The following is a 27,639-nucleotide window of genomic DNA, read 5'->3' as shown; positions in this document are numbered from 1 at the left end:
CCCATCTTTTATTGGGATTGCTCTCTTTTGGGTTTCTCATCCATTTCAAAACCAATTTTCATGAGATATGGCCTAAACTTTGAATTCTTCTTGGAATTACATGCCCTCATATCAATAGAGGTTTTTCATTATCTCACCCAAAAATGTTAGAAACCTATACCAAAGCTGAAGTCAGGGTCTCAACCAAAACTATAGATCCCTTTAAAGTTTCATCCAAAGCCGTTCCTCTTTGAGTTATTTTGCAAAGAGAAAAACATATAAACAAACAAACAAACGCCGACAAAAACATAACCTCCTTGGGGAAAGCAAAATATTTATCAGAACAAAATGAGATGATCCATTCGATCTGTTGTTCTGACAAGATATCGTTTTTACTGGTGATAGCGTGTGACCAAACATAAATTACTAGTATAGCATCTAAAATGGTTGCGTGTGACCAGGGAGGTGAACCTCCCTGGTGTGACACAGGAGGTCCTTCTAGAACCCGGCGCGAGCACAGTGTTCGTACGTGCGCAACCTCCGACCTTCGCTCTGTGCCTGTCAAGAAAAAACGTGTGCGCAAAAACGTACGCGCTCATCCGGGTACTCTTATCCCATTTGAAACCCGTCAATTCACGAGATACCGGCGTAAATACAGGCAAAATGGCGTCAACAAGTGATCAGTGTACGGCAGATGACTCTCTTTACCCAATTGCTGTGCTCATTGACGAGCTTAGGAACGAAGATGTTCAGGTAAAGTTGCACAAACCATATATGATACCAGAACAAGTAGATTTGGAGTATTTCTCCGGCACCGAAAGGAATTTATGTGCCTTGTTACTTCATGTGCGTGCTGTATAGGACTCACAACACTGTGCACTCTGTAGAGTCTGTACAGCATTTAGCAATGAGCGCGGTGCCGTGACAACACGGTGCTGCTGTCACTGAACGTACATGTATGTGATACTGTAGTAAATTTAGTGTGTGATTTAACGTGTTAGGTGATAGATGATGATCTTGATGATACATGCCCATGCAATGTCCATGAGCCTATTAAAACGTTGGGTACTTAATCTAGACTTCGTACAATGTTAGAACATTAATGGATTTAATATAGACGTGACTCCTGAGCCGAGTGTGGGTAAACACAATGCATGAACATGATGAACATTAAATTTACAGTGCAGTGCCAGTGCAGGATAAAAATTAGTCATTGTCATTGGGCCTAACAATGAACATGTTGGATGTCTACCGGTCAGTAAATTGCTTTTGGCAAAAAGAGTTTTGGCGCTAGGCCATAGTGCAGTTTCGCACACAGCCTGATCAGTTCGGGAAACCCACTCACAAGGGGGGCCCCTCCTTATAAGTAACCCGTCCCCCTTATAAGTAACCCCGTCCCCCTTATAAGTAACCCCCGGGGCACCCCTTATAAGGAGTCTCCACGCTTTTTTGCAATGGAACGCGAAAATGAAAGGACTGCGGCAATTCGCTTGATTATGTCCATAAAGCTTCACAAGTTTCCTAGTTACTCACGAAATTTGAGCAAAATCGGTTTGAGGCATCATATCTAAAATCATGGATTTAAATGCGATGTCAAACGACCCATGCGAATGCTGAAATGCGAGCGATTACTGGCGTGAGTGTCGCCAGGCGCGGCGGCGCGGCAATGCTTGAGTGCAGACGTGGCGACTGAGTACGGAGAATCAGTCGCCACGTCTGCACTCAAGCAGTGCCGCGCCGCCGCGCCTGGCGACATTCACGCCAGTAATCGCTCGCATTTCAGCATTCGCATGGGTCGTTTGACATCGCATTTAAATCCATGATTTTAGATATGATGCCTCAAACCGATTTTGCTCAAATTTCGTGAGTAACTAGGAAACTTGTGAAGCTTTATGGACATAATCAAGCGAATTGCCGCAGTCCTTTCATTTTCGCGTTCCATTGCAAAAAAGCGTGGAGACTCCTTATAAGGGGTGCCCCGGGGGTTACTTATAAGGGGGACGGGGTTACTTATAAGGGGGACGGGTTACTTATAAGGAGGGGCCCCCCTTGTGAGTGGGTTTCCCGAACTGTGATAGGGGCGCATGGCACGCAGAAGATATGCACAGGCAAGCCGCGCATGTGCAATTCGCTACTGCCCTCGCTCGCTTTAGCATGACGTCATTTTTCTTTCATGAATCGGGAGCTACACTGAAGCTGAATCATCATTCGCTCTTGACTTTATCCCTGTCATTTACATACATGTATTTTCCCACAACGTTATAACATACATATGTGCATGTGTGCGATGATTTCCAGCGCGATTGGCCGAACAGTTTGATACCAAACTCTGCATTTTTACATCAAGTTTTCGATTTTTGGCAAAATATTTTCCCCCTTCGGTGTAATCATGTATTCAGGGAAGCTGTCGTTGTGTTTGAAATTTGATAAGTCATATTTTTTCATGAATTTGTGAAGTAGTACGATGTGTTTGTTGGTGTGTATCAATAGGCCTACATGCGATTTGGTAGCGACATGTACGGGTGTGGAGCGACACACATAAGAAGAAGCTCAACACCACGATGCAAATTTGTAGTCGCCACATTGTGTGGTTTGTGTAGCGTTGTGTACTGATGGGAGCTCTTCAGTCGAGCTCGCTGCCATAGCCGCTACATAACACGATGGCAAGCACGCATGTTGATTGCAGCGCATTGTGTACTGTACACCACATCGATCCACGGAGTAGTGAATCTCGCACATCACGCAGTGCTGTGAAGCGGACGGGGTGATCAGCCAATCAGCGGCCCACCTATCTTTCTTTTGCTGGCTATGGGGAATTGTCTGCGTGCATGGTCACAGCCTCGCAGGATCAGAATGCCAACACATTGCACAACGTTAACTAAATTCCAGTTTTATCTGTTTATGGTTTTCGCATAGTCTGCAAGAATCTTTAGCGCTAGACTCTAACCAGTTAGTCTAGTGTACTTTCGTTCGCACCTGTTTGTCAAATGATCTCCAATGCACAAACTCACTCTAAATATCCAATAGCCTCGAATATTTGTATCTGAGTGAGATTCCACCAGTCCGGTGTCTAGACTATGCCTAAAAAAGGAATTTTTCTCCGTTTTGACACCTTTAGTTGTCAGAATACAGTGTACATGTAGAGTAAGTGTACCGGTTTGTGGCCGCATAAGGCATATTAAGGGTTTTTCCACTCTGAAACGCAAACTTGCTATAAATTGCTTTAACCCAGGTTATATCATATCAGAGGTTGAACACTTACCAATTTACAATATTGTCACAATCGCAAGACCTATGTCCATCGTGATAATAAAAAAAGACCACGACCGCGATCCGGTACAGCGTCCGCCGGATCGCGACCGTGGTAGTTCAGTTCGCGGTCTGATGTACAATTCCTATGCGATACGCATGTGCTCCGCGATCTTCTGCTGAATGCCTTCATTTGGCTCGCGAACGTTGCGCAAGCGCCAAGTCCCATTGCGAAAGCACGTGAAAAGGGCTGGCGCGCGTGCACTGACCATGAATAGGGATTGCAGTTGTTGCGGTGTTACTGTTGTCTTTATGTTTTTTATATTTTTTCAATCGTAACATCCACTTCCGGAAAAAAATGGCGGCCCACATCGGCTTGCGAAAGTTCTATTTCTATGTGAGGACATGTATTCAAAATCCATAAACATCGGGAAAATGACAAAAAATCCAGTTTCTTAGATCCCTTGTTCCTTAACTGTGATGTTCAAAAGTACCAAAAATGCAATTTTGGATGCAAGATGTTGTCACTTGGGTGAGAATATTTCACTTTGATTGAAGATTTTGCCCATGTCATCGGTTGGTTTCTGTAGATTAGCAGTGTGTCAGTGAATGTGTGGTATACAATATGTACGTGTATAAAGTGTGTCGCTGTGTTCAGCGTTATATTACCAAACTATGCATAGTGGCTGCGAACAGGTGCCTGGCCGCGAACTGGGACAGTTGACACTCTAGATCTAATTATGTTGATCGCAGCTAGTTCGCTCTGCGATAACTACATTGCACAGCCACAGGAGCAGACAGCTAGACAGCGCAGCATGGTGTGCAAATGGTACCATACAAAACATGTTCACAGCATGGAGTGCCGCGATTGATCTGAATGTGGCTACTGTATCTCACAGCAATCAGAGCAAGTTCTTCTATGGTATCTTTAAAAAGACACACGGCAAACCAAGGACATCCTCAGTTCGCAGACCATTCCAGACGGTCTACTTTTGCATTTAGGGGAACATGTTTGTAGGTCCATAAGTCCTTGGTTGTATGGTGATATATGAATGAGTCCTCGGTTGACAAGATTCCTACTGTACTTACACACAGGTCCTTGGTTATGTGGTAAAATTCTTGTGGGTGAAACATGTTCTCAACTTCCACTAAAGATGCGTATAACAATATGTGTGTATGTGTGAGGGTGTGTGTGTACATGAAAGAAGATTGTGACAAGGGTGAAAGAATATAAAGCCTCTAAAAAAAGGCTAGGAAGAGAGAAAAATGGAAATGAAAGAAGAGATATTTAAAAACCTGGAAAAAATTATACAAAAGGTTTACAAAAATAGAGTTTACCTATTGAAAAGCATTGGAAGGAAAGAAAGAATTGAAACTTGCATGATAAAGGGAATCAAGGAATCCTTGGCTATGTTTGGAAAGAAAAAAACAAAAAGAAACAAAAATTGGAAGTAGAAAAGCACTACAACTGTAGGTACACTGTAGAACAGTAGAATGAGAGATGAATCAAAAACTGGAAGAAAAGAAAAATGATTAGGAAGGAAAGAAAGAATTATACAGTTTGAAAAGCCAAAGGAAATGAAGAAACTCAGGATCACATACAGTGTAAGAAAAACATTGGAAAGGATAGAAAGGAAAAACCCTTGAAGTGGAGGGGAAAACAATGCATGACAGAAAAGAAGAACAATTTAGGCAGAAAGTACAGAGTTGTACCAAAAAAAAAAAAAGTGTAGGCCTACAGTTGGGTAAGAAATTGAGAAACAACAGACAAGAGGACAACCACAACCTTTACTGTCTTTCTTAAGCTCTCTGCCAGAGAGCTTGAGAGAGACGTTGAAATGTCATTTTAAATCCTCAAAGTGATGAATCTTCACATCAAAATCAACGCTAATCAATGGTACATGTACTCTGGTACTGGTAATGCAAGCTGCCCATAATTCGACCACAATGCCGTCCAAAATTTGACTGTCTGCTACATGTTGAAACCTACACGTAGGGTTTCTACACATGTACAGCTGTATGTGCTTCAGCACACAGTTGAACCTTGGCACAGGAGTTCGAACCTTGGTGTGGGTGCAGGTATACATGTAAATGTTCTTTCTGCAGTGCACAATACAGTCGATCGTTTGATGTGAATGCAGTGATCCCATGGGGCCATAGCATCTCTATCCATGGGTATTTTCTGTTGAAGATTTCTTCGCTTTTCATCATGTGACCAGCACATTGAAGGCTTGCTATAGTGAACCATGACTCTATTGCCTGCAAATCAGTAAAATTTAGAAGTTTTGAACTCTTTAAAGCTTAACTTTCAATGAAGAAACAAGCAGCAACGAAACAAAAGCTCTGAAGGAATCCCACATTGCATCTTTAACAAGGCTCTGCAGCATGCGCAGAAGTTGTTGGGGTTTTTTTTTTGTGTGTGCCTTGGCGATACCAAGAATGTCAGAATAACTCTCGACTTGTATTAGGTTGTAATGTATGAATGTACATTGTACTTAAATTACTGAATACTGCCAGTATATTATTGGTTCTGTACTGTACATGTAAAATGTAGTTTGTACAGTGTATGGAGAGTTGTAATCGACCATGCAATTGCAGTATTACAGTAAATGAAATGCTGCCTGTGTGAGCTTGTATTGATGCCTTTTGTTCTAATTTTTTATTGTCCTTTTATGTTTGCCCTTTTCAGAGGAGGCTAAACAGTATAAAGAAGTTGTCAACTATTGCATTAGCACTTGGTGTAGAGAGAAGCCGTGGAGAACTTATACCATTCCTCACTGGTGAGTTTATGTTAATGAAGAGATTTTGTGTACTTGTGTTTGTTATGCGACAGTATTGATTCTTTTCAATCAGTGACTCTCTTTATCATGTGAAAAGGAAAGACAAATGATGAATAATATTGCATTTGAAATATGAAAAAAACAAACAACCCAGCAATATGAAGTGATGGTGCTTGATGATTATGGAAGAGTTATGGATTTTTTGAAGTTTCATTGCCACCACATGCTGTATGAGAAGACATCTACTACAGTACAGCTTGTGATGTCACATGCGTAGAGCGGTATAAAGAAAATATGAAGGAAATTCAACATACATCATATGTTTACTTTTCTTGCCTAATAAAAGAGCACTTGCCTCTTTCAGAAGGCAGGGGAATTAATAGTACCTTTAATAGCAACGAGTCGAGGGAATGTGTACTTTAACTAAAGTTGAGACTGCATAGCATGCCAATGACATTGTTTTCTTCACACAGAATCATTTCTCCATCAAGCAGTTTTTGATACGATAGAGAATTTTACTTGTGGATGGACTTTGTGCATAATCTGTGGTGATGTGTACACGTGCTCATTGTGTAGATTTTTGTATTGTACAATGTACGTACTACATTTTATGTGTGGTAGAAAGTTAATGACAGCTGTACCACGGGTCTGTTTCTACATGCACACGCTTGTACATTTTGTATGAATTGATTTTTAAGAACTCTTATGTTCTGTTACACAGACCAAGACTTATTCAATTTCGTGAATAGCACTCCCTCATGTCGAATCCTCTCTCCGTGAGCAGATACTATTTATGACGAGGATGAAGTTCTGTTGGCACTTGCTGAGCAGTTGGGCACTTTTACTCCATTAGTTGGTGGCCAAGAACATGTACCTTGTTTATTGGTAAGTCAAGACAATGCATGTGATCACCAGTGAATACAGACTGAAAAAAAAAAAAGAGAGAAAAAAAAGTATAAAGTCCGAAAGATGAAGTAATTGTATTTACATTGTACATACATGTTCAAAGTCCCTCACACTCCTAATGCGATATAACTCCACAACACAATGGAATGACATTAAAGGGACTGTACAGTACTGGTTGAGGTGGGGATTCATGTTTTGAACATTTCTAAGTGAGATAATGAAAAGCCTCTTATGAAATATGAAAGAGCATGTAATTTTAAGGATTCAACGTTTATTTGATGAAAATTTGTTTTCAAATGGCTGAGATACCCAAAAAAGTGCTAATAATAAAAGGCGACATGCCACAACTTTATTAGGATCACTTTGTTTCACCTTGTTTTTGGATATCTCAGCCATTTCAAAACCGATTTTCATCGAATAAACTTTTGATACCCCTTAGAACTGCATGCTCTTTGACATCTCATAGAGTGGTTTCTGAATATCTCGCAAAACGTTTAAAGCTAAATCCTCACCTCAACCAGAACTGTACACACCCTTTAAGTATAAAGACATAGAGTTCTATTCAATGAAAACTATTATTCATGCTGTTGTAAATATAATAATCTGTGGATTAAGACTATTTTTTTTTTTACTTGATTATCACTTTATACTACTAAACATTATAGCAGTAGGATATGGTAGACAGTGTCAAGAGTGGTTAACATCATGATCCAGAACTCATATGTCTTGTGGTAGAATGACGAAAAAGTATTGTCCCATACAAGGAAAGTCAACAGTTTTCCACCCTTGAGATGTAAAGTGTTATAGAAAAATAATTTTGAGATTCAATATATAATATACAAATGTAGTTATTTATTTTGATTTTGTGAGAATCAAGGGGTACAACAAGGTTCACACACACACACAAAATATATCTAACTGAAACCTTGGTGAAATGTTATGGCAAAAACTTCACTTTGTTTATTTTAGATAAGATGTTAAGGTTTTTACATAGTGATACAATTATAGGTGTAACTTCTTCTATGACTGACAAATTTTCTGAACAACTTCCCCTTTGCTAGGCTCCTCTCGAGAGCCTAGCCACAGTTGAGGAAACGGTTGTGCGAGACAAAGCAGTGGAGAGCCTCCGGAAGCTCTCGGAGGAGCACTCCCAGGCAGATCTTGAAACACACTTTGTACCCATGGTGAAGCGCCTGGCAGCGGGTGACTGGTTCACATCGCGGACATCAGCATGTGGCCTCTTCAGCGTCTGTTACACCAGGTGTAATGCGACAATAAAGGGGGAATTACGAGCGTGAGTCTGTTCTTCGTCAAGTTTTTGTCTCCCTGTACAACTGTACCTCCTCTGTCATATGGGATGTACGATTGTAAGATCACTGCCTGTCCAAAGCAGTGCCATTTAAAGGTGCATGATCCCAGTGTTTTAGTCAAATGCGTACGCGGGCGCACGGCGCAAGTTCCTATAGAGACCTACGCTATCAACTTCTCTTTGGCGCTTACGCTTTGGCCCACTTTCCCGAGTCCGAAGAAGTCCGATTCAGTGTAGTCAGTGGTCCGATCACAGTTCGGCTCATGAATCGGCTGAGGGGGATGACAGCTTTAGCAAACTTCTTTTGTGATGTCACAATAACAAGCACATATGCACGCACCCTGGCATTACTACAGACTGCGCGATGCGCAAAGAAGACAACAAAGGCAACGTTACTTAGCAACACCTACGCACTTTACTCTTGATGACAGCTCAACTTCGGTAATCTTTGTATCAATGCTAACGATGATCGGCAGTATCATCAACAGCGCCATCTACACTACCGGGACCATGCCCCTTTAAGGCAATTCATGTGACTGGTTGCATGCATAAGCTGGCTCCTACATGTACATCTGAAGAGACTAAACATATCCATGGATATTACACTTTTATGGGTTTATACCCCTTGAAAATAAGAAGAAAAAAAAAAGTGCAACAATCTGCACTGCCAGAATGTGGCATTAATTTGGTGATGGGAATTCTTCCATTGAACTGTACACAATCTGCACTAAATTTTCTTGGTTTTTGACCTGAAATCAGTTAAAATCAAATTTATACTTTTTGGGACATTAAATTAGTATAGTATTGTAGTTAGCCTACCAACAATGACTTTAAGGGGGAAAATTGTTCCAGTTGCTACATCATCAAACAACATGATTCTATCAAATATTGTTGCGTATATCAGTTGGCGTGTTATGAGGTGACAACATTATCATCATATGTGACCCTGCACCTCAAAACAAACAAAAAGTCGCCAGACATGAATTTTTAGTTAAGATTATATTATGAAAGAGCAGACTTTAACCCTATTCTAACTGGGCTATTTGAGACCAAGTTTTTACTGAGGGGGGTCAATTTGACCCCCCCTTCAGATCTCGGCCGCCGATCGCGCGATCACCGCGAAATTTTGCCTGAAGATAGAGCTGGATGTCAACTACAAGATTACATCATCATACAATAGAAAAATATTGCCTTTCTATTTTTAATAAATTAATTATGCAAATTTGGGCATGAAATCATATTTTCACCTATAACTCCATTAAAAAGACTGGAGAATTGCCAAATTTTTGTGTCAGAATTCCTCAAGACACATCAAACAATTTTCGAGTAAAAAAATAGCTCAATTGAAATTAATTTCCTTTGTTTTTTATTGTTTTGTTAATTTCTTATGTATTTTATTGTTTTTTCAACCTTTTGTTTTCTATTGTTTTTTTGCCAAAACTTGTTGCAGGCACTTTTTCAGGCTTATCTACACTAGAATTGATTAATTTCAATGGTTAAAAGTTGAAATAATCTAATTTATATCAATTTAACCAAAAAACACAATTTGCATTGGATTTGCACACGATATCATGAATTTGAGCTGTTTTTTGGTTGACATGCATATGCAAAATATTACGTAACTTCAAAACGATGTACCCGGACGTCGCAAATTTGGTCTCAAAATATGCGGGAGACTTCAATGAAAAAAGTCGTGAAACGACGCGGCAAAGGCTTTGCGCGTTGCGAAATCGTGGCGCGAAACGTCGACCCCCCCCCCCCCCCCAGTTAGAATAGGGTTAAGCTTTAAAATGATGTATAGCTCAAATCAAATGGACTCTCCTAACCTATCTAAATATTGGAAAGAAAGCACAAACTCAGGAAAAGTGTGAACTGAGAAAAGAGGCTCTGAAGTACAGTGTCTATTCAAGCGCTTAATCTTTAGCAAACCGTGCTGGCAGTGCGATGAATGGGACAAAAACAGGAAGTAAACCACCAGAGTAACAACAATGAAGGGATTATTAGATTAAACTGAAATTAAGCATGCCTCATTAACACATTCTGTCCACAATTAATGCCAACTTTCAAAGCAGTAGCACTATCCTTTCAAAAGTTATTAGAGTTGAAAGTGAAGAGTGTGGACAAGGTTTTTCAGAAATGAAAAAGGGATTCTAAAGACACACCTAATCACACTATTCTACCAAATATGTTCGAGATAAACTACTAAAAAACACACTTTCCTGCCCATTTTAAGATACCAAATTTTAGCATAATGTAAAAGAAGACCCGCTCTTTCAGAAAATATGAAAAAGTCAAGTTCGGCTAGGTTGACCCATTTCACTTATTTTCAGTCCTCACGCAAAATCAGTGTGTGCGACTTTATGTTCGTTTTGAGGTGCACGGTCACATATGTTTTTTTGTGTGTGTTTGATGCAAATATGAAACATTTAATTCCACATTAAACTGAATATATGTAGTGTATTAAACTGAATATTTGTCTCTTTTTGATGAAACTTTCATCAATGCTTTTTGTCTGACATTAATTCAATCATTGAGGTCAACATAAACATAATGTGGACTTCTTGTTAGAAAAACTGTGGAAAAAAAAAGGAAAAAGATAAACAGGCTAAAGGAAATGAATGACAGGAGACAAAATGTGTGATCATTTCCTTCTCAGGATGTTCAACTGTTTATGTGGCGATGATACCCCTATGGTAAGGAGAGCAGCAGCCAGCAAGCTGGGTGAATTTGCCAAGGTCGTGGAGCCTGAGTATATCAAGTCAGACCTCATTCCTATGTTCAACAGCTTGGCCAGCGATGAGCAGGTAATGATACATGGAGTGCAAGCTAGCAAAGGCCAATACAGAGCTCACAATTACAACATTGTTATGATATTTTGTGGTGTTTTTGAGACAAACATACTGTCTCTTGTAAGTTTCAGTCAGCATGTTTGCCTTGTGCGCTCTGTAGTTTTTTTAACCAGTATGAGTTTATTTGTTTGTTTTTGTCTTCAGCAGCAAAAAAAAACCATCAGGATCAAGGCAGCATTAAAAAAAAGCTTTTATTTGTGCTTCAATATAGTGTTATTCTTATCTGCAGGTATTTGCAGCCACCATGCATTTTTTGTATGAAATAATCAGGAAAGTGGCATAATTTATGCGCATCCTGTTTATCCTCAACAGCTGGTAGGACATTGGCCACCTGTTAGCTGTACATATGCTGTGTTTAGGTAGAGATCCATGCCTCTACATGTTGAGGGAACTAAGGATGTGAATTTTCTGTATTAAGTACTACACTTGTATGCATTCATTATGTGAGTGACAGCAGTCTGATATCAAGCAGGTAGGCACACTAGTACGGTTGAAATTTCACCAAGATAGAAAACCGAGTAGGACTGAATCTATGCTTGTCACTTCACAGTTCATAGCCAATGCGTGCTGCCTCCCCATGCTCACTCACAAAAAGTCATGTAACAAACTGAAAATATTGCCATTATTTGATTTTTTGTCTCGCCCACCGGAGGTGAAGGCGAGACTAAGGGATCCAAATGGCGTCCGTCCGTCGTCCGTCCGTCGTCCGTCACAAATGTTAAAGTTTACCTGCAAGACTCTCTTAGGATGCATAACTTGGCAACTGTTACAGCAATGGCAGCCACACTTGGGTGATAGAAGCACTAGGGGTATCTTCATGTTATGGTGTTGTCGGAGGTCATGTAATGATGTGAAAGGTCATTTGAGGTCATATATTAAAGAGTATGTGCAAGAATCTCTTTTCTATTTTAAAGTTTACCTGCAAGACTCTCTTTTGACAAATAACTTCACATAAGTTGCTTGGATTACAACCTAACTTGGGTCATAGATGCACTGGGGGTACCTTCATGTTATGGTGCCGTTGGAGGTCATAGGATAAGGTCAAAGGTCATTTGAGGTCATACGTTAAAGTTTACTTGCAAGACTCTCTTATCACACGAAACTCGACACATGTTGCTACAATGGCAATCAAACTTGGGTGATGGATGCACTGGGGGTACCTTCATGTAATGGTGCCGTAAGAGGTCACATGATAAGGTCAAAGGTCATTTGAGGTCATACCTTTAAGTTTACTTGCAAGACTCTCTTATCACACGTAACTCAGCACATGTTGCTACAATGGCAATCAAACTTGGGTGATGGTAGATGTGTCTTGGGAAGTTGAAGGTTACCACAAGGTCAAAGGTCACAAACAGGGGTCAACGAACTTTTAGGGCCCAATGTTAAGTTTTTAGGGCACATTTCGTTTATGGCTCATAACTTTTGATCCCTTTGTCCGTTTGTGACCAAACTTGGATGGAAGATGTCCCTTGGGGAGGTGAAGGTCGTCACAAGGTCAAAGGTCACAGACAGGGATCAACAAACTTTTAGGGCCCAATGTTATGTTTTTAGGGCGCGTTTTGATTGTGGCTCATAACTTTTGATCCCTATGTCCGTTTGTGACCAAACTTGGACGGTAGATGTCCCTGGGGAGTTAAAGGTCATCACAAGGTCAAAGGTCATAAGCAGGTCAATTAACTTCTGGGAGTTATAAAGAATATTAATTCCTTGTACGCAAATGGGCGAGACACAATTTGGCACTTGCCTTGTTTTTTTCTTACTCAAATTTCTGGTCATTGCAGAGTGGGCAGGAGCTCGCTCTGACATTGCTATCGATCTAATCATTTGCTGTATCATTTTGTATTTAGTTGGAAATCGCATCAGCCAAATTCTCCACCACTTTCTCAAAATGGACACTTCATGAGACTGTACGGCTGTGAGGTCTGTCTCAGTGGTACTATTCTACTTTCAAAGGTCTCGAGACATTGCTTCTTTAACCCGTTGAGGACGAGTCCCAAGTATCCTCGGGCAACTGTCTATGGGAAATGTATGTTATAGCAAAATCAATTCATCCTCAAAAGGGTTAACCCTATTTTAACTGAGGGGGGGGGGGTCAAATTGACCCGCCCTCGACATTTCGCGCCACGATTCCGCAACGCGCAAAGATTTTGCCACGTCGTTTCATGACTTTTTTCATTGAAGTCCCCCGCATATTTTGAGACCAAATTTGTGACGTCCGGGTACACTGTTCTGAAGTTACGCAATGTTTTGCATATGCATGTCAACCCGAAAACGGCTCAAATTCATGATTTCGTGTGCAAATCCAATGCAAATTGTGTTTTTTTGTTTAATTGATATAAATTAGATTATTTCAACTTTTGAACATTGAAATTTATCAATTTTAATGTAGATGAGCTTGAAAAAGTGCCTGCAACAAATTTTGGCAAAAAAAACAATAGAAAACAAAAGGGCGAAAAAACAATAAAATACATAAGAAATTACCAAAACAATAAAAAACATAAGAAACTGATTTCAATTGTGCTATTTTTTTACAAGAAAATTGTTTGATGTGTCTTGAGGAACTCTGACACAAAAATTTAGCAATCCTTCATTCTTTTTGATGGAGTTATAGGTGAAAATATGATTTCATGCGTAAATTTGCATAATTAATTTATTAAAAAATATAAAATCAACATTTTTCTGTTGTATGACCATGTAATCTTGTAGTTGACATTTGGCTCTATGTTCAGGCAAAATTTTGCGGCAATCGCGCGATTTTCGGCCGAGATCTGAAGGGGGGGTCAAATTGACCCCCCCAGTAAAAACTTGGTCTCAAATAGCCCAGTTAAAATAGGGTTTAAGGTAAACCTTCGATTGCTACCAGAAACAAAAAGACAGCCCATTATGTTTGTTTGTTTGTTTTTACTTTGCTCCCTCCCTCCCTCCTCACTTCAAAGCAGGACTCAGTGAGACTGTTGGCCGTGGAGGCCTGCGTCAGCATCGCCTCCCTTCTCTCCAACGAGGACACCGAAAGTCTCATCATGCCGACGATGCGGTGCTGCGCAGAGGACAAATCCTGGCGGGTCCGCTACATGGTGGCAGACAAGTTCAACGAGGTGACAGTAGCTCATGCTTTATACACCTTCTGTAAAACCAGACATTTTCACTTGCAGCAAAGTTTCACAAAATTTGCAGGGAGCCTGGATTCACAATTAAGTATGAAATGAATGCGAAAGTGTTTTTTTTTTTTCTTTCTTTTTGGTACATGGTTCATTGAATGCCAGTAGCCGTTCATGAAAATTTCATACAGCGAGAAAGACCATCAGCTCCGATTTGCGAGAGTTACATGCGGCAGATGCTTCTGGTTTTACAGTATGTTATGTATATATTGGGGGTGGGGGTTGGACAGAAAGAAAATGACAATAATTTTCCATTACGTGACGTGCGTACACGTGTATCCATCTAAGCCATTGTTGTTGTTTTGTCATTATCCGTACACTTATTTTGCGTATAATGAATATAACCTGCACTTCCTTCATATTGTATAATTTCCCACTGATTGTTGAATTTTCGAAATTCCTTTCTGTCTTTATTTTACATAATTTTTAGTTCCAATGACTCCCCCCCCCCCCACACACACACACACACAAACAGACAAACTCACAGCATTAATGTTATTGTTAAAGCAGTGCATTATTGATTTATAAATGCATTATGGGGTACGACTTTGACCTTTGCAATGATTTCCTCCTGTGCTGCAATGCATTATTTTGTGGACCTCTATTATCTGACAGCTGCAAGATGCCGTGGGGCCGGAAATCACCAAGCAGGACCTGGTCCCTGCCTTCCAGAGCCTACTGAAGGACTGCGAGGCCGAGGTGCGGGCTGCAGCTTCCCACAAAGTCAAGGCGTTCTGTGATAAGCTCTCTCCGGGAGCGAGGGAACAGATCATCATGACCAGCATACTCCCCTGTGTCAAGGTGAGGAGAATTGAATGATCAGTCTGTGGTAGCAGGCAATGGAATTTAGCGTGATATTATTGCTGGTGGATGACACAAAATTCCCCATTCGAGTGCCTATTGTATGCGAACCAACATGTAATCACAGGATGCATGCCGTGGCCATTTGGTGTTTATGTCCACTTTTTTTCTAATGTGATGCATGAAAGTATGCATGGACACCCTTGAAGAACTTGACAAAACAAATTGCAATAACATTGATATGAAATTATCATGAATACAATGTTTTTGATGAGTATGTCCCATCTTATGATAATCTGATGATCCAATCATAGTTAATATTGCTGTAATTTGCAATCATTTTTTTGCCCCCTGGACATGGAGCGAGTCAATGCATCACAATAGACTATTAGCTGGAAAGTTCATTCGACAGGCAGTATCTCTCCTACATTTTAGACTTTCCCTTACTTCAGGTGGAAAGGATCATCCAGCTGGGATTAGATTGATATATCCCCTTTTTTTTCTTCTCAAAACATATGCATTCCCAGCAGAATGGAGCATATTGGTGTCATTTTAGGTTTTCATCACATGTTTGCACATGTATGAGTCTGCTTGAAGAAGAAAGTTACTCACGCACCTTGACAATGTGTAGTTAGTCGTAATAGACATTGAACATCTGTAATGTTATTGTGCATTTGCGTGCATTCTTCTGAGCTTCTAGATTCCAACAGTATCGTGGCAGGTCAAGTTATGAACTTATGATTGAGATGTTCTTGCTACATTTGTTCCAACAGGACTTGGTTTCAGATGCTAACCAACATGTGAAGAGCGCTCTCGCGTCCGTCATCATGGGTCTGTCACCAATCCTCGGCAAAGACAAGTAAGACAACTGAAGTACATACAGTACTAATGAACCGAGAACACCACTAGACTATATAAGATGAAAAAATTCATATAAACTTTCATGGTCATGCCTAAGTGGAATTTAGTTTCTCATAGTCGGGTGTTTTTGGCATTTCAGAGACTTGGCGCTGCACTTTGAGCATTATATTAGATGCAGTTTGAATGTTATAAATTCTTCATGAAACAGAGCCTAGAAAAGTCATGAGAGCTTTTAGTTGTGGAAATGGGGGGGGGGGGGGAGTAGTTGGGAAGAAAGAAAACTCAAGTTGAAACAAATACCTCCTCATCCATCCCCAACTACTGTGAAGCACAGTATTTTCGTGGCATGATATTTTCGCGAATTGGAGCCGACAGCTATTCGCAGCAAGAAATTTTTGCAAGTTGCCTCTAACATTCAATGCGTATAGTGTAGACAAGAACTTTCATGTGCATTTTGATTTCGCAAATCTTGGCTCTCACGAAATTTGTGAAATTAAAATGCATGCGAACATTCCTCGTTTTACAGTACCTCTTGTCTCTACCCCCAGCACCATCCAGCACCTCCTGCCCCTCTTCCTGGCCCAGCTGAAGGACGAGTGCCCCGAGGTACGGCTTAACATCATCAGCAACCTGGACTGTGTCAACGAGGTCATTGGTATCCAGCAGCTCTCCCAGTCCCTGCTCCCCGCCATCGTCGAGCTCGCCGAGGACAACAAATGGCGGGTGCGCCTGGCCATCATCGAGTACATGCCCCTGCTCGCCGGCCAGCTGGTAAGTCAAATTGCAACAGGCCAGAGCAGATTTTTGGCCCCACTATGGGCAGGCTGGGCGGACCACTCGCTGTCAGCGTGTAGTATGTCATTTGGGGAATTGTGCATTCTTTTGCAATGTAATAACAGTGGTACCTCAACATAGTAAGGTCAGATATAGTGCGATACTTCATAGAACATGGTAGATTTGACAGTCCAATTTCTTTCGATATTTTCTTGTCATTATGTTGGAAATAATGAGATACCCGATACAACGAGGAAATGTCAGAGGTCCCAAGCAGCTTGGTTTGACACTTCCTTTGTACCAGTGTTGCCAAAAAAGAAAGAAAGAAAGAAAGAAAAGCTCAATGTTTAGATGATTTGTTTTGTTCTAATAACATTGAATCAAACTACTGCTGTTAGATGTAACAGAAGACAGATTTGGCCGTCAGATTTTAATAATTTCATCAAACAAAGTCATGTCCTGTGATCTTTGGTGAAACTTCTGATATGAATGAATTTAGAGTTAACTCATCTTGATATTACTGCCTGTGCATGCGAACTCCTGTTATATCGAACACGGTTACAACAAAATTCTGGTTGCAGTGTAGTCAAAATTCAGACAGCAACATTGTCCACTCTGTGTGTTTTTATTGTTTATTTGGTCGGTCATAAAGAAATTTCAGTATAACAAAAGAAAACTCCCAGACCTGAGGACTTCCCTATAAAAGGAGTCCACTGTGTAGTCAAAATTCAGACAGCAACATTGTCCACTCTGTGTGTTTTTATTGTTTATTTGGTCGGTCATAAAGAAATTTCAGTATAACAAAAGAAAACTGCCAGACCCGAGGACTTCCCTATAAAAGGAGTCCACTGTATCTTGCGAGAACTTTCTCATGTTCATTTAAGCCAACGATAATAATAGTAGCAACCACGTATACGCCAATAAGATGGATATGAAGATAATGTTATTGTCACCCAATGTATCTCATAGACATGTACCTCATAAGTCCAAATTTGACATGAAGTTTGACATAAAATCAAAGTGCATCCTTCTTTTGTGTCAACAGTAATCTAGCAATTTGGATTTTATTGTTGTATTTGAGGTTCTATCATTGAAGTTGATAAATTAAGTGAAAAGAAAAAAATGTTTGTATATGTATTTTCGTCAATAATGATTACATTTTGCACAAGACAATGTCTTACACATAAGCAGCTTAAGTATGCATGCATACACGTACATGTTTAGTTTCGACCATCTTTGGTACTTTGTGAAAACATGAGAAAATTGAACTTTCCAAGATTTTCATATCTCAACTCTGAGTGTGGGTAGGCAAAACTTCCCCAATTCTCTTTGTCTGATGTTTGCTGAGCTTCTCAGAGTTGATTTGATCATTACACTTGTGATGTCACTTGTTATTTCTCACGTACAGGGTGTGGAGTTCTTTGATGAAAAGCTAAACTTGCTCTGCATGCAGTGGCTTGTTGACAATGGTGAGTGACATACTTAGATTGCCGAAGTTCAGGTGGGGGTGGGGAGGAGTTGTTTATCGAGAAGACCCTATTTCCACTTGTTTTATTTTTTATTCCTTTCTCTTTACAAGTGAAGTGAAATAAACAGTCAGATGAGCAGACGTGCCAAATTGACAAGAAAAGGATGAATATATGATATTCAGTTGATATGTATTGTAGGAGAATGGTTCAGTACTGAAAATAGAAGTGTGGAAGAAGCATGGAAATTATGTGGCAAAAGCAGTGGAACCAAACAAGGAAAATGTTTGTGTTTATTTTTTTTCCTTTTGTTTATTTGCATAGATTCTGAGTGTATGACCATTAGCATTTGCCTGATGTAAGGAAGACTTTATACCTCCTGAAATGAATTATGAAATAAAGTGATAGAAGAGTGATTCAATGCACAGAACAAAAATAGATAAATAGATAAATGAATGAGTGGATGGATTGATTGCTGGGTTGGTTAATGAATGTATGAATGAATGCATGAAGGAATGAATGAATACATACCGGTAGATGAATTAGAAAAGTACTCTGAGAATGCAGACCTCCACCAAGCAGTTACTTTCCACCGATGATCTTGCTCTTCCATAAAGTTCAGTGATAGCCACCACTGAAAAATCGCCTGATTTCCCAATATAGAAGCCTTTGTTAGGTCATAAACCCTCAGATGCCCGGCACATCTCGCCCCAGCAGAAACTAGAGCACGCACTTTAGTGCGCGCATAAAAACTTCAAAAATGCGCAGCTTGAACTCCCAAGTTCATTGACCCTACATGGCAAAATATCGAAAATCCTTCATAAAACCCATAAAAATTTCCGGATCACTACCAAAATTTAATCGTTTGTTCTTTGTGTCATTCTCAACCTCTCTGCAAGTTTCATCCAAATCCGTGCACAACTTTTTTGAGTTATTATGCAGACAAAGAAACAAACTATTAACTAACTATTTAACAAACAAACTAAGGTGGTAACGAAAACATAACCTCCTCCCTTGGCAGAGGTAATGAATTGATACAGGTACCCATGTAGAGACAAAAGGGAATAGGACAAATGGCCAAGTGAATAAATGATATTCTGAATTCATTTGCAAAGTGTCATCACTTTTACATAGGTGTGTGCGTTGTACTAATGTGGAAAGATGTGTGTGTGTGTGTGTGTGTGTGTGTGTGTGTGTAATCCAGAATACCTAATCAACCTAGATGAACACATGGGCCCGAATTCACGATGGTGGTACAAATGAAACCATGGTTTAAACCATGGACAAAAACCATGGAATGCCAAGTGTTGCATGCGATATTTCGCTACGAAATCAGTCATTTCGTCGATGAAATGATTATTTTGTAAAGAAATGACAACATTTTGTAACTATAAATGAACATTTCGTCCACGAAATGATAATTTCGTTAACGAAACAGTCATTTTGTCGACGAAATGACCAATTTCGTAACGAAATATTCTGTTTGACACTTGGCGCTCCATGGTTTTTGTCCATGGTTTAGACCATGGTTTTGTTTGTACCACCTTCGTGAATTCGGGCCTAAATGTATTGACAGGTGTCTGTACATACTTTTATGTTCCTGACATGATTTCAGATTACTTTAGAAAAAGCTGGTTTGGTTTGCACACTTTGATACTTTTGGATGGTACTATGGCTAGTGAAAGTCCACTTTAAGCTAACTTTTTTTTTCTGTCTTTTTTATGATGTATTTTTTTCTTCTTCTTCTTCTTAATCTTAAATGTTGTGATAGAGAGAGTAAAATGCAAACAATTTTAGTTTTGTTTACATTGTTTCTGTCCTATTTTTCCAATTTTCAGTGTTTGCAATCAGAGAGGCAGCAACAAACAACCTGAAGAAGTTGGTAGAGAAGTTCGGAGCATCATGGGCAAAGGTAAAGACAGATTTTGGTTCTGTGATGATGTATCAAAAAAAAAAAAAAAAAAAAAAAAAAGCTCTTTCTTCCTTTTTCTATTAAATTGGCAGACGAAATAAACTGTTGAAAAAAAAGTAGAAATGGAAAATTGAAAGAAAACATACAGAAATATGGTATGTGAGAAGTCTTTGAAAAACCCTTGAATTACATCTCATTTGTATATTGTATGAACTCTAGTTTTTAGTCTCATTGCTGCCAGATGAAGTGCAGTTCTAGGGAAACAAAGTTTATAGTTGTTTTTAGCATAATCTTGCAATGTGTTCATATGCATGTAATTGCTTTGAGTGCTGATTGCTACAGGAGAAAACTCAATTACACACTGGTATAGATAGTGTCCATGGCATCATTCTTATAATGAACTTTCATGATACTGTCATTTCTCAAAAGTAGTCCACTAGTCCACTGAAGCCCTTTTTACACTTGTGTTTCTTAACCCCGTACTTTCTCTGACCCAAGGACTATCGTTAATCCCGTACCAATTTTTTCAGCTTTTTACACTCATCAATAAATCCCTACTAAGCTCTTGTCCTGGGCTAAAGAGAAAACTGACCTTTTTACACTTGTATTTCTTAGTCCCGTACTTTCCAAACCACATGAATATTCATGATTACGCTGTGCACTGTACAAGTACATGCACGCACTGTCAGCACTTGATTACCTCGTTCCTGATTGGTCAGTGGGGATCGGACTTTGTCTCCGTCGCTTAGCCCCAGATTATTTCTTTGTTCTGTTTGCATTCGCTTGCTTGGCACCGCAATTGCGGGGTTAGCACTGCAATTGCGGTGCTAACCCTGCTTTTTTGCAGGGCCAGATAGTACGGGATTATCGGTGGGGCTAGCCCACTTTGGCAAAAACAATTGTAAACAGAAAGTGAGCTAAGGAAAGTGTAGTACCAACGATACCAACGCTGGGGCTAAGGGGGGGGGGGGGGGGGCCTTAGCCCCAGCATTGGTATGGGACTAAGCAAAAATTTGTAAGTGTAAAAAGCCCTTGAGATATAAAAAGCTACACTTTGTGCTCAAATATACCTTCTACTGTAGTGAATGATTATGCAGTACCTGCTGCTTGCTATAAGGATTAGAACCAGTACTGCTGTCAAGCGGAAGCTCAGTGGTCTAGGGGAGATTACACCTGTCCAGTGATCAGGAGGTCATAGGTTTGAATCCTGCTTGAGTACATATGCCCATGATTTCTTTTATCATGGATGGCTACTACTAAAACACTGATTAATTCAGTGCTTACTTTCGGCATTGTACTAAAAATTTACCTGCATTTGAATGACTTAATTGCAGAGGACCGTAATTCCGCGCATCTTGGAGATGTCGCGAGACCAGAACTACCTACACCGCATGACTTGCCTCTTCTGCATCAACGTCCTGATCGACGTCGTCGAGTCTGAAGTACTGAGCAAGGACATGCTCCCCATCGTCACCGCGCTGGCCACCGATGCCGTGGCCAATGTCCGCTTCAATGTGGCCAAGACCCTACAGAAACTTGGACCAAAGGTTGAGGCAAGGTATGTGGTGTTTGTGTTACAGGAGAATATTCGTCTTTGTCTTGCTCTACTTTCATTTCAAAAAGCTACTGCCACTGTAGATATAGTTTTATTGTTAACTCAATTTTTGTAATTTCTTGGTCTAAGTGTGGCATCATGACAGAGCTGGCAGGTTTTCCATTGTTCAAGACATTTCAAGGGAAATATATGTCGCTGGGGCGACAAGACCTGGTATCTACAAAATGTCAAATGTTCAGGAGAGCCAAAAAACATGGCAGCCAAAGCACTAGAACGAATGGGAAAGCCTTTCCTTTGACAAGCCCTGGTGGCTTCATTTTTGGAGTAAAACAGTTGGGATTCGGACAAGACATCACTTAACCTATTATTTGACCATTGATCCCAAAAGTCATTTTCACAAAAATTTCAGATACAAGCAAGGTCTTGTCACCCCAGCAACGGGAATGTCCTGGAAAGATAATATAATACTCCCCCCCCCCCCCCCATAGTTTAGCCAAAAAGACCAGCCTGATTAGGGTTTAAGACACACTTCTCAGTTTGCTGTGTTGGTACATATGTTTGTCTTTTAAATGGATTGTTCATCCATGCAATTGAATTGCATGGTTTAATGATTCCCACTCTCTGTTTAAAGGAAGTGTCGAGTATAAGTCTATATTTCCCCCTTTCATTTTCATTATTTTCTAGTCTCTGCGTGGCCCAGGTCAAGCCTGTGCTAGAGAAGCTGAGTGGTGATGGAGACGTTGACGTCAAGTTCTATGCTGAAGAGGCAATGGCAGGTAAGGTTTTTCAAACATTCTCTCATTAATGGTACAATGGAACCATGGTATAGTGAGGTGACATACTGCGAGATACTTGATGTAAGAAGGTAATATTGTAGCTTCTGTTCCTTTCATATTTTGTTTCTTGTTCTATCCCTAGTAAAACAAAATACCCCATAAAGCGAGAAAATTTCAGTGGTCCCAAGCCTTGTTATATCAAAGGTTAACCTGTACTGTGTCGTGAAAAGACATGCCATGGTTTAGAGCCTCATTTCTCAACCTTTTTGAATCAAGGACCACTTCGGCTCCTACAATTTTTTTTTTTTTTTTTGGAGGCCCAGTCAGTTTTGGAGTATTTGGATGCAAATTTTGCGCAAGCAATCACGTTAGTAGTACAGTATGTAGGTGTGCAAACTTCATCTATGTCACTGTTGTACAATGTGTTGCCATAACAATGGCAAATTTTGAATGAAAATCATACAAAAATATTCAGGATTCAGCTAACTCCTTTAGTTTTTGAGCAGTTAGCTTGATATGTGACTCATATCACCGCTACTGCACATAGATATGCAAACTCTATCCTTCGTTATTGTTTAACAGTTTGCTGCCATGGTAACAGATATTTTGAATGAAAATCATACAAAAATACTGTGGATTCAGCTAACGCTCAGTTTTTTTATTGTTTGACGTGAAATTTGGCACATGTGACCACTACGGTATGCAAATGTGCAATCTTTATTTTCCGTTATTGTTGAAGAATGTGTTGCCATTGGCAACAGAATGTATTGTGGATTTAGCAAATTCCCTCAGTTTTTGAGCAATTGGCATGAAATTTGGCACATGTGACTGCTATTGTACTGTACGTAGATGTGCAAATTTCATCTTTGGTCTTTGTTTAAAGCAATCTCAATGTTGCCATGTGGCAACGGCATATTTTGAATGAAAATTGTACAAAAATATTATGGATTCAGCTAGCTTCCTCAACTTTTGAACATTTGACCTGAAATTTGGCACATGTAATCACTATGATCTGTAGTTGTGCAAACTTCATCTTTTGTTAATGTCCAACATTGTTACCATGGCAACAGCATTTTTTAATGAAAATTATAAAAATTACCAGTTTATGTATCCAACTCACTCAGCTTGTGAGTATTTGACTTGAGATGTGGCACATACATGTACATTGTATGACTGTATTAGCCAAAAGTTTTGAATTTCATAGGTAACACACATGACATATTTAGAGGGCATGACATCATTTACTCGCTCATTTGACTATTCATAAGGACTGCTCAAAAAAATGTTTTCAAAAAAAAGAAGTGAAATTTCAAAATATTATATCATCCTATTATCAGACTTTTGTTATTTTGGAAACATTTTGTGGGGATTTTTTTTTTTTTTTTTCTTTTGGAGTTTATTATGTTTTGGGGTGGATTTCCTCTTCAACACTTTTATGCAAGACTTGGTGAACAGATGTGTGAAGAATTTCCGGGAAAGATCAGAAATGGGTGAAGTGATCAGCATTAGTTAGTCGCCCAGATTACCCATTTTGTGAGAATGGGACATATTTATTTGCTGTGTAACTCACAAGGAAATGCGCAGGATTCTTTGTCAAAAAAAAAGTGTGTTGTGCACAAATATATGAATTCTGTGACAATATACAGTATAACATTTAATCATGTTCCTGGGGATACCAAGTTCTGGATCTAGCAAACCAGAATGATCAAGTTTATGGGGTTCATAACAAATTCGCAAACAGCAGTCATAAAGCATTTTGGTTTCTGAACCAACTAGAGCAGCCTTGTGGAGGGTTGTGTTCATTGAGCACTTTGTACTGTGTGTATTACAAATACCAATGCTGTCAAATTTTATTTGCTTCTTTGCTCGTTTCCTTGTTTTCCCAGCCTTGTCCTTCTGATCTTATACAATACTACGAGATTTAGAAAGTTTTAGAAACTGATGAGAAAAACTCAGTGCACACTTTTATTTTATTTTTTTTTTATTTGCCTGATGGAAATTAAAATCAAACAGAACAGGTATACATTTTGAAATTGGTTTCTTTATATACCAGAAATACTGTAAAACCAGAAATTTTGCTTGCATGAAACTTTCTCATACTTTGTGAGGAGCCAAGATTCAATGAAAATAATATTCACATCAAAATTTTGGCTATACAATGTTGAATTATGCACCAAATTTTTATGGTCGGAAATTTGTGAAAGTTCATGTAATCAACAGCATAACATTTCTTGACTCAAATGTTGTTGTTGTTTTGTTTTTTTCTGCATGAAACAAATGTTTGTAGTATTCGTGAATTTCGATGTCTTGTATGTCTGCTTTTTTGTTCTCTCACTCACAGCACTGTCTATAAAATAGAAGTGCAAACCCACCAGAGAGAGTGGTGATCTACCCTTCCTCTGCTTTACCACAACGCATTCTCTCTTCATTCTCCCAATGCACACAGCCTGCTTCTAAAGAAGGAAGAAAGGATGGCCCACCTGTCTTCTATTCTACAGTGGTAAAATAATACACACAAAAAGGAGAAAAATAACAATGTAAGAATGATAATCATAAAGTAAATAATACTGGATAAAGAATTGGCTAGAAGGCAAAAAGTTCACCAAACTATGAAGTGAGTTGATTTACTCTGACAAATTTTGATGTTCATGGCTTCTTAAGTGTTGGTTTTGAAAGCCATTTATTGGTATGCTGATGCTACAAACGAGGGATGTTTAACATTGTGCTGATCAGCATCATTTTATGTAACAATATTGTATAAGCAATTTGATCTCATTTCCACTACTGGACGCATTTCATGTCAGATTCAAAACAACTTAATATCTTTGATGCTGTAGTCGCATATCCTTTCATGTGTTTTTTGTCATCAATGTTAGAGGGACTTGTATGCAGCTACATGCCGAAATATATTCAAGTCAAGAGTGCAAAGAGTAACTCTCTTAATGATGCTGTATGATGCCATTTGTAGCCGTTGACGAATCCATACTTATACAGTGTGAAGAGATCTTGATGGATGTTTATATTTAGTACTTTTTTTTTTTGCGTGAGTCTTGAGCTTGTGTACACCGTCACATGGCATCATATTTCTCGTACAGATATATTTTCGTATGGCACTTCTTTGCACCAAGTGTTCTCCAAATTTGGCAAGAATCAGTTTGCCACCAGGGAGTTGTGTAGAGGTGGCATGCTGTGTGCATTTTAAGATGTAATTATCAAAGAAGCAGTGTGCTCTGTAAAGAGTAGAAACAAACCTACAGAAATGAACAAGGAAGAGAAGAAACTGATTGAACCTATGCCTCAAGATCTCGCTAAACTAATATAGATAGATTGACCGAGGATGGAACGCGACATGAATGCTCAGCGAGATTTAACTGACTTAAAAATTCAGTCAGAAGAAAGTCAAAGTTGGAAAAGATGAAGAATGGGCTTGCGAGTAGATGTCTCGAGAATAGTGCATGTTTTTTTTGGTGTTGATGAATTGCACGCAGTAATGTGATATGCACCCGCGCAAAGTATCTCAAACCTGTCTTAGTGGCCACCTGCTTGTAGCGGCTACCTGCTGTATGTCAAACCACTACGATTTTCACTGGAGATGAATTATGTGTGTAAGGGGCAACTAGGCCAACTATATACATGTAGGCAATACTTAACTGTTTACAGCCGCCACAGAGTTCAGATCTAACCTTGTCTCCTAGCACACCAAATTGTGTGTGTTTGTTTTTCTTACCCAGCCAGCCACATTATTAGCTGAGCATAAAAACAAAACAAAATGATGCACTGTTTTTTGCACTCATTAATGTCGTGAGGTACGACAGTTTATTAAGCAGCATGGTTTGGCAATTTGCATCCATGTGTGTATGGGAGGCTTGTGACTGACATCACAGATATAATGTGATAAAATCAGGTTGCCCACGTACCTGTAAATGGTGGCCATGTGTCTTCAACTGCATATTACACAGTCAGTAGTCCTTTAGAGTACTATACACTAGTTTGCAAAGGAAAGTTCAATGTGTCAGTTAGCATAGAATGCACGCTACTTGGGGGGGGGGGGGGAGGGGAGGGATTTGGGTTGTTGTGAAAGGAGACACAGTGAGCCTTGTCGGTACACTTTGTGATGTAGGATTTGCTCTACCTTTGAAATAAAGTTTGACTTAGGACTGGAGAGGTCTTGTTTTTGATTGAATGTTAGTAAGTTATGCAGCAAAATATCCATTAGTTCACTAGCAGTGATCTCAACCTGTTTCAGGAGTGTGATCATTTACACAAACTTAGATTTGAGTAATCTGAGTGGTTGTATGGGGTTATGGATGGTTACACATTTTTCATCTTTATTTCCTTGTTTGTTTGTTGTTTGTTTTCTTTTTTTGTGTGTGTGTATAACTTATTTACTGTCTGGAGGACACAACAATTTGAGCAATTACTGCAAAGTACAAAATATTAGAAGCTTATCAATTTAGGTATCGTTAGTGTAGAAACAGAGGCCAATTTAAATGTAAAAGCACCTGGGGGAGGGGAAGGGGATGGGTCCCATCTTGCAGCTTCACTCTGTATTTCCCCAATGACTGTAAAAGCCAACAACCTGACAAACACTTGGGTGTTTAACTCCATCCTGTAATGAAAATGGTATTATCAGAAGCAACATCATATCGGTTTTAGAAAGTCAAGCATGGTCCTTGCTAGGAATTATTGAAGAATAGTTGCAACTTTGTTTATATAAGAGGTGGTGTGTGGAGGCAACCATGGAGAAACATGTTTTTATTTTAATCAAGACCCCTCAGAAGTACAAAGATTACTGGAGTATTTGAGTTTAATATGAAACACCATACTTGATTGTTGAACATGGGAGGGGTGTGTATCCCTCCCTTAGCGGGAGAGTGGTATTTACACACTCTGGCCATCTATGCTGAATATAGCAATCCCTCAGTTAGTCTTTTATGCCACTGCTTTTATTTTCTTAGGGTGACGACACCTTTAAAGTGTTGTTATTAAAGGCGTTGGGATGACCACCAATGTAGCATTTGTAGCAGTTGTTTGGCATCCCTTGAAGGGTAAATGGAGTTAGGACTTGCGTAGGTGCATTCACTTAGTATGTTGTAATGAATGTGGGGAAAAAAAATCCCAAACCTTAACAAACCAGCAAAACACAAACTTCTAGTCTGCATTTATATCTGCATGGCACATTATACATAAGTTATACTGGATTATGGGAGTAACCAAATGAAGGCTCCATGATGGCTTGGTTGTTTGGGCATGAAGAAAGAAAA

At 39.5% G+C, this 27,639-nt stretch overlaps 1 protein-coding gene across 3 annotated transcripts; it reads left to right on the top strand.

Annotated features, from left to right (window-relative positions):
* The first annotated feature begins 633 nt into the window (after positions 1–633).
* On the top strand, positions 634–26,292 carry LOC140229998 (uncharacterized). Of its 3 annotated transcripts, none has more exons than XM_072310197.1 (14): positions 634–732; positions 5,918–6,008; positions 6,793–6,893; positions 7,976–8,208; positions 10,880–11,027; positions 14,012–14,167; positions 14,846–15,031; positions 15,805–15,890; positions 16,441–16,663; positions 18,075–18,135; positions 19,971–20,044; positions 21,379–21,602; positions 22,284–22,375; positions 24,717–26,292. In XM_072310197.1, exons 1-14 carry the CDS (start codon positions 643–645, stop codon positions 24,731–24,733), a joined length of 1,782 nt encoding a protein of 593 aa, XP_072166298.1. In that variant the 5' UTR covers positions 634–642; the 3' UTR covers positions 24,734–26,292. The 3 variants fall into 3 exon arrangements, with proteins under 3 accessions (XP_072166298.1, XP_072166299.1, XP_072166297.1); XM_072310198.1 differs by having other exon boundaries at positions 14,009–14,167; positions 24,822–26,292; XM_072310196.1 differs by having other exon boundaries at positions 14,009–14,167.
* The last annotated feature ends 1,347 nt before the right edge of the window (positions 26,293–27,639 follow it).

The sequence above is a fragment of the Diadema setosum genome, chromosome 6 (assembly GCF_964275005.1).
Source record: "Diadema setosum chromosome 6, eeDiaSeto1, whole genome shotgun sequence".
Lineage (NCBI taxonomy): Eukaryota > Metazoa > Echinodermata > Echinoidea > Diadematoida > Diadematidae > Diadema > Diadema setosum.
This window is presented reverse-complemented; position numbering and strand designations above follow the sequence as displayed.

Excerpts from the sequence above, each read along its gene's own strand:
- LOC140229998 (XM_072310196.1), top strand. The coding sequence starts at position 643 with ATGGCGTCAACAAGTGATCAGTGTACGGCAGATGACTCTCTTTACCCA. Across the intron at positions 11,028-14,008 it reads GCTTGGCCAGCGATGAGCAG|CAGGACTCAGTGAGACTGTT; the intron begins GTAATGATACAT and ends CTCACTTCAAAG. Across the intron at positions 18,136-19,970 it reads GCAGTGGCTTGTTGACAATG|TGTTTGCAATCAGAGAGGCA; the intron begins GTGAGTGACATA and ends TCCAATTTTCAG.